Source organism: Mesoplodon bidens, assembly GCF_964165515.1.
Source record: "Mesoplodon bidens genome assembly, chromosome: 11".
Classification (NCBI taxonomy): domain Eukaryota; kingdom Metazoa; phylum Chordata; class Mammalia; order Artiodactyla; family Ziphiidae; genus Mesoplodon; species Mesoplodon bidens.
The window spans coordinates 69,555,784-69,566,199 of record NC_138167.1 but is presented as its reverse complement, the minus strand read 5'-3'; the positions used below and the strand labels follow the sequence as shown (position 1 = coordinate 69,566,199).

Sequence of the window (10,416 nt, the reverse complement as noted above, 5' to 3'; positions counted from 1 at the left end):
GTTTTATTCTGGGTCCCTGGAGCGAAATTTACACATTCTGCCCATGCGGTTGGCCTTTGTAGACAGGGATTGTGTCTCTTGGCTTGTGTCGGTAAGTTGTTCCCCATGCGTCTGTCCTTTCTCTGTGGCCAGAAGGTCAGTGCCTGCCAGCGGCTGGCCGCCTAGCTGTCTCCCCATCTGGAGTCCCTGTCAGCTCCCAGGCCACACATTAAACCCAGCTCTGCCACTTACTGACTAGTAGCCTTGAGTTTATTACCTAAATCGTGGTAACCACAGTGACCATCTTCCCCTGATTCTGCATCTTCTGCTCTGGGCTCAAGCAGCCCCGGGCTCCTGGCACTGATCGACTGCTCGCTGCCCCCACCAGACGAGGCTCTACCCTCCATCTCCCAGTGCCCAGCACTGTCCTCGCCACTGAGGGGTGGCTCTGCCTCCTGCCCATCCTCCTCCCTCCCTCCTCCTCCCTCCCTCCTCGTCCCCATAAGGCTCCCTGCACACAGAATCCCATCATGGCCTTTTCTCCCTCTGAACCCCGCCTTCACTTGCTCCAGGGGATGAAAAACACCAGGCGGAGTCTATAGCATGCAAGTCTTTTATTAAGCCAGGTGAGTCACTCCATCACCTGAGAAGGTACATTTATGTTCCAGACACCACGCGCCCCAGGGGCTGGGTGTGGCTGCCCAACCCAGCCCAGACCTTCTCAGTGCAAGGGGACATTCTGCTTTCTTTACGGGGTGAGGTGATGGATCAGAGAATTATGGCTGGAGTTTAGGTGGACGGTTTGGATTGGGGATTTAAGGTGAGATTGGAAGGAATTGGGTTGGGATTTAGGTGAAAGGAGAGTTGGGTGTGACCCAAACTCGGCGGGCCACAGTGAGGAGAGCCAAGCTTCTCCTGGTTACCAAGCTGATGACCCTCCACAGGAAGCCCGGTCCCCAGGCAAGTGAAACCACCTGAACAAACCCTCATCCCCCTCCCCGCCTCCAGCCCCTCCGCATCTCCCACTGGCCTCTCACAAACAAAGCAGGCACTCAGAAGCAAACCCTACAGCTACACAAGGTTAAGTCCCCTCCCTCCCTGCCCAGGTGGGTGGGGAGAGGGGCATGGGGGGTGGGGCTTAGCCATGGAAGCCCAGCTCCTTGTACTTGGCGGCGATGTCCTTCCGGAACAGTTCCAGGGCTTTGGTCATGGCTCCCTGGGCGTCGGCACCAAAGTCACTAGGATGCTTGCTGTGCAGAACGTGGATGATGGCGTCCGAGATGAACTGCAAGGACAGGGGCAGAAGGTTACTGGTCATGGGCAGGACAAGCCAGGGGCCAGGTGGGCACCAGCCCGAACCCATCTTCTCTTTATCCCAGGGTCGTTTATTGAGCACTTATTATCTATCAGACATGCTGCTGAGCGGCCTCCATAGATTAACTCCTTTAATCCCCAGAACCCTGTGAGACAGGTACAGATGGGGAAGCGGAGGCCCATCTTGGTACAGATGAGGAAAGGTCAGGCCGTGGAACCACGGTCAAGTGGCGAGGTGGGCTGGCTCACCAGCTACCCTCAGCTGTGCTCAGCTCGAGGCCCCAACCTCGGAAAGGAAGGGAAGTACTCCTACTCCATGGTTTTATCCAGGATTTGGCACTCCGAAAATCTAGAAAGAAACTATTTCCATTTGTGTGTATTTAATTTTTGCGCTTAATGGCTTAGGATGGTGATTGCTTTAAATAGCCTTTTTGGGGTTTGGGCAGGGGGTCAGAACATCATGTTTTCTGTGCCAAGCACAGAGCTGGTACTCAGAAGTAGAGGTGGGAGGGAAGGAGAGAAGGGAAGAGGAAAGGGATCAGATCTACAACTCAGCCCCAGGACCAACTGTATCCTACACCAGCCTCACCTTCACTGTTTGCTTTACCATCCACAATGTCATTATCAGGAAAATGGACACAGGCACCTCTACAGCACGGGGATGCTTTCGGGACTGAAAGATCTTGTGTCTGTAAGAAGCTACTGTGCTTTTTCAATGGTTCAGAAAGATTTGGTGCCAATCACTACCCTGGCCTGTGGTCAAAGGGTGTCATTTTACAGAGGCCCAAACTGAGGTCACATAGCAAGTGGACCCAGGGGATCGTGGACGAATGACAGCCAGAGCCAGGGACAGAGACAGAGAGGGAACCGCGGTTGGGTTTGACCATTTTCTCCGGCACCCGGGGTGCAAGTGACCAAAAGCAGGGTGGGGTTGGGTGAGTGGGGGGGAGCATGTACCGAGGGCAGCCTCAGAAGCACAAATGTCAACATCTACTAAACCCTGCTTGGCTCAGAAACAGGGACAGCTCCACGAACACCTGCTGCTGGGCATCGATTTGGACATGTGTTTAATTCCCTTTTAGTGTCATAAACACTACAAAATGAAGCGGGGGGAGGGACTGACGTCAGCAAGCCCTGCCCATGGAGAACTTAAAGACCCAAGTTCCAGGCCCAGCTCCCTGACCTCCACGTATGACCTCACCTGTAAAATAGGGGCTCGTGACCCCATTAGGCACCCCCACTCAGTTTTCCTGAGTCAGTAGCAGAGCCACAAATACTTGGAAAATCGTGGGCTGGGGCAGCTGGAAGATTGAGTTGCTTTTAGCGCCCAGCGCCCTCTGTGCCCCCTCCCTCACAGGTGAGGAGGAGAAACTTCTTATGAAGAACACAGATGAAGTTCCCATAGTGAAGGAAAAAGCACACATGGGCTCTGTCTTATTCTTTTGCAGGGATTATGCAGTAAATTAAACCTGTTTTGAGTAGACCCGGGTTCTAGTCTGCTAGCTGGTAGTGCTACCTTGGCTATATCATTTTCCCTCTCTGAGCCGGTCTGCTCATCCCTAGAGAGGGGATCCATCATTCAAGCTGTGTTGTGACACCTCCACATGCCACTGGGGCTCAGACAGAGGAGGAGCCTGGGTCTGCCCTTGAGGAGCTCGTGTCCCAGCCAGGAGACAGCTGGGGAAAGAGACAAATTACAATACAGCCGAGCAGGCGCCATGGCAGCCGTGAGGATAAATGCCTTCGCAGCGGAGGGCTGGCAGATGGAGCAGCTGACTGCCTCATGGGCCAGAACAAAGGCGGTGGCTTCTGAGCTGGGCCTTGGAGGATGAACAGGGATTTTCCAAGAGAAGACGGGGAGGACAGTGACCTCCGCTCAGAGGCAGGACCCGCTCCTCATGTCTGGGGTGCTGAGATGGGCAGGCGGGATTGTTTGTGTGTGACTTGGGGGAGCAGGTAGGGGTGCAGGGTGGTGAGGCTGAAGAGGATGGTGGTGGTGGTTGTTCATGGGAGATGCTGTGCCACAAGGGATTAAGAGCTTGGGTTCCAGAGTACCATAGATCAGATTGTACCTCCTGGCTTATAAACTGGGTGACCTGGGGCAAGCTACTTAACCTCTCTGAGCCTTCAGTTTCCAAATCAGTAAAATGGGGATGAGAAGAGTACCTACCTGGGGAAGAGAATGCTAACTACCTGCCCAATGTCCATTTTCTCCTTCTTCCTTGTAAGAGAACACTAGTTGTATTTGGAGTGGTAATAGGCTACATTTCCCAGCTTTCCGTGCAGATAGATGTGGTCTTGTAACTAACTTCTGGCCAGTGAAATGTAAAAAACATTGTTGGATGAGATTTCCAGGGCTCCTTAAAAGAGAGACTTCCTCTCTTCCTCTTGTTCTGTTTGGAATATGGACTAGACGGCTGAAGCCCCAGCAGCTATCTTGGACCACGAGTCAACTTTGAGGGTGGACACCACATGCCAAGGATGGCAACACAGAAAGAACCTGCATCCCTGGTGACTATGGGGCTCCCATACCAGCTCTGGGCTCCCTACCTCTGAACTTCTTTTATGTGAGAGGGAAAGAAAACACTGAATGTAATTCCTAAGTTCATGGGGAAATCGTGAGAATTCCATACAGTGACCCAGGCAAATAGCTTATCATGGCCCATGCTAACTGGGAGCTATCATAATTATCCTTACCTTCACTGCTGCACCAACCTGCCTGCTGCTCCCATCCCCTGGGGTGATATCCACAGGATCCTTTATCCCCCAGAACCTTAGCGCTCCCTCTTGCCACATTCCCTCCTCCCACTGGGTCTAGACATAGGACTCAAAGCTCAGGCTCTCCCCAGCCCACCCAACTTCTCAGCCCATCACAGGGGGTTCAAACCAATTGCTTATGCCTCTGACACCTGAGGCTTTCTCTCTTCATCTGTAAAGATGTAGGAACTGATAATTCCCACCCGGAGTTGAGCCCCAGTTGCTGAACTCCTGCCAACGAGACCCGTATGTCTCCGACTCCCAGTGTCACAGGGATTAGGAGCCGGGGTTCTGGAGGAACAGAGACCTAGTCTGAATCCTGATTCTGCCATTTGCTGCTTCTGTGACCAGGGACAAGCTACTTAACCTTTCCGTGCCTCAGTTTCCTCATCTGTCGAGTGGGTGTGATAATGGTACCCACCTGTGGAGAGAATGCAAGTTGTGCATCCCATATCCACTTCCTCCTTGGTAACAAGATACTAATTTGGGGGAGAAATATGTTGACTCTCAATGACCCAGGAGGAAGGCAAAGTGGGTGGCAGCCCACTTTACAGATGAGGAAACGGGGGAACAAAGAGGAACAACATAGGTCACCCAGCAAGTCAGTGGCTGAGCTGGGACTTGAACCCAAATCTCATGCCCTTGAGGCCTCTCCTTCCATCCTCCCAGCCGCCCCCATCCCCGCTGCTCACCTCCAGGTACTTGATGGGGATCTTGTGCTTGGTGGCATGCGACTGGGCCAGGGGCTTCAGCTCCGCCTCATGATGACCCTTCTTCTTGAGGATGCCCCCCAGGGCGGTGAGCACGGTGTGGCCATGCTTCTTCAGGTCCTCTGAGGCCTTCATCTCAGCCTCTGACTTCAGGTGCTTGAACTTGTCAAATTTCTCCAGGGTCTCGGGATGACCCTTAAAGAGCCTGTGGGCACATGGAGGGCTGGAGTTAGATGCAGGGGTCTGGAGGTGGCCAGACCTGAGTTCAAGCCCACGGTCTACCAGTTCTCAGCTATGTGACCTTGGGTAACTCACTTCACCTCTCTGTGCCTCAGTCTCCTCATCCAAGGAATGGAGATAACAAGTCCCTCCCTATAGAAGCGTGAGGATTAAATGAGATAGTATATGCTGAGGGCCACACAAGAAGTGTATAAATGCTTGCTATTATTAAATATTTTTATCATCATCTTCTTCTTCTTTGTTACAGTGAAAGGCAGGAAAGAAAGACATCTCTGCCTTGCACCTGGCTTCACCCCCATTTCCTCTAAGCTGTTGGGAGCATAGATGACTAAATGGCGTCACAGTGGAGCAGGGAAAAGGGGGAGCACTGAGACCAAAGGACCTGGATTTGTTGAGCACCCGCTGTGTGCCAGGCCCGTACTAGGCTCTGCACCTGCGCTTCCCTTTAGGGACATATTATTCCCACTTTACAGATGAGAGAACAGAGGCTAAGAAGTGTGAAGTCCTAGGTCAATATCACACGGCCGGGATGCAGAAGAGCCAGACTGAAATCAGGTCTGAGTGACTCAAAAAGTAGCCCATGCAGGGGACCATCTCTGCAGCTTCCTGCCTGAGGATCGCCCTTTGGCTTCTTAAATACTTCCGGCTCTAGGAGACTCACTACTACCGATGAGAGCTGTTCCAGTCTGAGCTCAGAAACCTCAGAAAGCTCTTGCTTGTTTTGCTCTGACTCCCTGCACCTCCCTGGCCCCTCACAGTTCGGATGGTGAGGGTCCCTGGTGGGAGCCACCGCTAAAGACCAGGTCCCGGCTCCTGTCAGGGTCCCAGTGAGCTGGCCACAGTGATCTGAGCAGCCACCTGTCGCCTTGGACCTCAGTCTTTCCTGCTGCGGAAAGGTGGAGGTTAGTTAAAGGGAGTCATACCTGTCACCTGGGCGGGAGTGATTTTCCCCATTTCACTCGTGGGCAAACGGAAGACCACAGAGGTAAGTGACTTGCCCAGGGTCACGTGTCTGGTCAGTGGCAGAACCCAGACACAAACCCACATGAATGGTTCCAGAATTCACGCTCTCTCCCTTGTGCCGCACCCTGAAACCTCTGCAGGAGTGACCTTGTGTGCCCTGACTCCCCCTTCTCCTGTCTCATGGCTTCAGTTCTTTTAAAGGTTCCTCTTTTGTAGCTTCCTGGCTTTGAGACATGCTTAAACCTAACTGTGAACACACTCCAGTGTGCTCAAGTATCTCATGGCACACACCCATACCCACAGGTGCGTGCACACACACGCGCGTGCACACACCCGCACATGCATGCACGACGTAGCACGGACGGGAAGCACTCCCTTTCCCAGGGGGCATATCCCTCCCGCTTCCCCAGAACACCCAGGGTTGTCCACAGCCATGCCCAATGTCACCACCTCATCTGGGGCCCCGGCCAAACCTTGTACATCACTGACAGCTCGTCCCTGGCACCTTTCACGCAAGGGTCCCTGAGCTCTTGACTATTATTATCTGGTGACAATGATCCTTGAACTCCTGCCTGACAGATGCAAGACCCAGAACCCACAGGCGAAAGCCTGAGGTCGGGACACTGGAGGAACACTGTCTGGGGCAGAAGAGGGCCAAGGACCTGGGACCCAAGGCGGCCAGGGATCTCAACCATTTTGGGAGTTCCCTGGATGTCCGGGAGAAAGACTTCGGCACTGAGAATTATGGAAGCTGAGTTCTGGCCCCAGCTCTACCTCCAATGTGCTGTGTGACCTTGAAGAAGTCACTCGGTTTCTCTGGGTCTTGGCGTAACTATCTGTAAACCAAAAGGGTTGGTCTAGCTGATTTCTCAGCCTCCAAGTTCTAAGGCTTGACCTCCACCTCACCCTCCACTCTCAGCACCTGCCAGCCAGAGAGAGAGCCAAGTTTGCTTTAAACAGGGCAGAAAAATTGGGCTCAGGAGCGTCCACCAGATCATCCTGGCATCACACAGCCACCTCCCTCCCTTGGCCCCAAGTCCTGCAGTTTGGGCAAGTTACTTAACCTCTTTGTTAAGTGTGGTGATCATAATAATATCTACCTCATAAGGTTGTTGTGAGGCTTAAATGAGTAAATATATGTGAAACACTTAACACAGGGCCTAGCAATCACTCTGTACTAGATATACAAATATTTGCTGTCCTCTTTACCATCTCTAGCACCATTATCACCATCACCATCATTTCCTCCATCATCATCACCATCTCCCTCATCCTCATCACCATCTCCATCATCATCGTCCCCACCACCATCATCATCATCATTAAGATTGGGAATTTTTGGTCCTGTCTGTAGCTGCCATTGGTTGGCTGGGACTCTTGGGCCATGTTTCCTCCCAGCGACATGAGACGTATTGGCCACCAGCGGTGGCTTTCGAACTTTCCATGGACTCAAAATCCTTTGCTCAAATGCAAAAATAAATAAAGCAGAAAAGATTTGGGGAAAAGAAGGAAACGCAGGGGCCTGAAGCCCTCTCAGCAGTCTCCACCCTCCTGAAGCCCCCCTTTCCTGGAGCCAGACTCTCCAACTGACCTTCCAGCTATTATGTTCTAGAACAAAATGGTCACATACTTGCAGTGAAGCCCTCAGTGTTTTATTAACAGACTCAGCTGAACAGAATTAGCCCTCTTTTATAATCAGAGGAGTGGGAGACATGACCTTTTCAAGATGAGTAAGAAAGCCCAGGTTCAGCATCTGGAACAGAACCAAAAGGTCAACTCTTAAAGGGGCACTTTCAGCCCTAGGAGTTAGCAGCCCCTTCTCCTTGTCTCCATATCCCAAACACTAAGAGGGCAGAACCAGTTGGCGTGGTTTTTGCATGTCCTAGAGCCTAAGACGTGACAGGCTGTTGGGCTCTCTGGGGTCTGCCAGGGTCCAGCAGTCTCCAGCATCATGTCTCGTCCCTAGCACCTGGCCCCAGGCAGTTCTCTCTGATCCACCCTGGGAAAGGAGGAGATGTTTCCCCATAACACAATACCTCAAGTCTCCTTCAAGACATCCAAGTCACTGACTTAGGGCTGGCAGCCCCCAGACCACCTGGGAAAGACTCCTGCTCGGCAAACTGGTCTCCCACCCCAGCTACCCGGCCTCCTCTCCAAAAGTAAGGTAGGATCATGGACTCAGAGAATGCCAGGGCATGAGAGCAGGCAGGGATCTCAGAGTCAGTGGCAGGCAATCCCTCCTCTCAGCAAATAGGGAAATGGGACCCAGAGAGGACTAGCGACTTGTCCAAGGTCACACAGCAAATGGATGGCTGAGGAGTTGATGTCAACTTTGGGGGAGACTTTTGTCCAATCAGGCAGGACCTGTTGCAGCCCAAGGAGCCAACCGACAGAGACACAAGAGGAGAAAGACATAAAGGAACACCCCCAAGGTGCCAGTTAGATTCAACAGAGAACTTGACTGTCCTCTCTCAAGTGTTTCTGGCAGGGACCATTAAGGGCTCGAACTCCAGATAGCAGGGCTTATAGGACTGGGCATTCTCCCCAGATTTGGGAGCTGGAGATGGGTGAAGCCCGAGGGAGGCTGAAAGGGCATCTAAGTGGGAGAGGATAACCTACTCTGGCTCATAAAGAAGGAGAAATTCATCTGTAAATTAAAGTGTGAAAGACAATCCGTTCACTGGTGGTAACTGGGTCCACCTTCTCCCACATGCAGAAATATTGATGTACATACATCCCATTAGGCTTTTGACCTGTGCTGCCTAGAGCATGAGAAAGGGCCAGGAGGAGGGGAGAGACTATCACCATTTGGGGAGGAAGGCAACTGGGACATGAGATTCTATTTACAAGCCACAAGCCATTTTCTACTTAAAAAACTCAGAATTTTGTGGGAGGTTTTGTTTGTTTATTCAGGAACCCCTTGCTACAGAAGGCAAGATGTGCTCTGAGCCCTCAAATTCAAGACATACTCAACATCAAAAGTCACTAATGGGTCTCTGTCTTCTGTTTACTAATTATAATTCTTTAAAGGGCCCAAGTCTAAGCTTCATCTATAATAGTTATTAACATCTTCTGGGACTCACTCTATGCCAGGAATTATGCTGGGCTCCCTACATGCATCATCTTATTTAATTCTTATTTCCACTCTATAATGTATATATTAGGATTTCCACCCATTTATTTATTTATTTATTTATTTATTTGTGGTACGCGGGCCTCTCGCTGTTGTGGCCTCTCCCTTGCGGAGCACAGGCTCCGGACGCGCAGGCTCAGCGGCCATGGCTCACAGGCCCAGCTGCTCCGCGGCATGTGAGATCTTCCGGACTGGGGCACGAACCCGTGTCCCTTGCATTGGCAGGCGGACTCTCAACCACTGCACCACCAGGGAAGCCCCCACCCATTTTATAGGAGAAGAAATTGAGGCTCAGAGAAGTTGTGTACTTTCTTAAAGGTCACACAGCTGCTCGGTGGCAGAGCCAGCTCTAGAACTACATATCTCATGTTGAAAGCCATGTCTTAGCCTTGACATTTTAGAGACTTTAATGGACTTGTGACTCTGGGGTCATCCTTCCCTTCTCAGGTCCTTTCTGTCCTCATCCACTAGGTGAGGTGAGACAGATCTCTCAGATTTTTCTTGTTAATTCTGTCTATAATTCTAGGATACCACTTAGTGGGCTCTAGGCATCCAGGATCTGATTGTCAAGTTCCTTCCAGCTGCTGGCATAGGTGTGAGATGGATCCCCTTTCCTTTCCTGACTCCAATCTCTGACACATAAAAACAAAGGAGGGGCTCCCCTGGTGGCGCAGTGGTTGAGAGTCCACCTGCCGATGCAGGGGACACGGGTTCGTGCCTTGGTCTGGGAAGATCCCACATGCCGCGGAGCGGCTGGGCCCGTGAGCCATGGCTGCTGAGCCTGTGCGTCCAGAGCCTGTGCTCCGCAATGGGAGAGGCCACAACAGTGAGAGGCCCGCGTACCGCAAAAAAAAAAAAAAAAAAAGCAAAGGAGAACCAAATACGAGTTTTAACAAAGTCAACTAACGCAGCCAGCTGGTCAACCCCAGGCAACCGTTCCACCTTGCAAGCAAACATTCTTGATCTTTGGGAAGGAAGTAGGTGATAGGGGCAATGGGATTTCTTCCTTTTACCTGATGAGGATTTCCTGCCCGTGGCCTGAGAGATCAGCCTCCACCTTTGCCCAGACATGCAGCACCAACTGCCATTCTGCTTCGCTGAGCCCCATGGCGCGGTCTGAAGAAGAGAAGAGCGAGGGTGGGCTGATCGGGTATCCTGGCTCCGACAGCTGGGGTATGAGGCTGCCTGGCCCTAGCGGGTTTTTATACCTTCCCGGATGCTTGACAGAGATCACCTGACAGCTCGCTCACTCTCTCTCTCCCCCTCCTTGCACCGCCCCCCCCTTTCATGCAGGGGTCTAATCTTTTCATTTCTCTAGCC

General features: G+C 52.0%; 1 protein-coding gene across 1 annotated transcript; it reads right to left on the bottom strand.

Annotated features, from left to right (window-relative positions):
- Window positions 1-1,117: 1,117 nt before the first annotated feature.
- On the bottom strand, window positions 1,118-10,204 carry MB (myoglobin; the record flags this gene model as incomplete). The annotated part of the gene is made up of 3 exons (XM_081249318.1): window positions 1,118-1,264; window positions 4,743-4,965; window positions 10,110-10,204. 3 exons carry the CDS (start codon window positions 10,202-10,204, stop codon window positions 1,118-1,120), a joined length of 465 nt encoding a protein of 154 aa, XP_081105444.1.
- Between the last annotated feature and the right edge of the window lie 212 nt (window positions 10,205-10,416).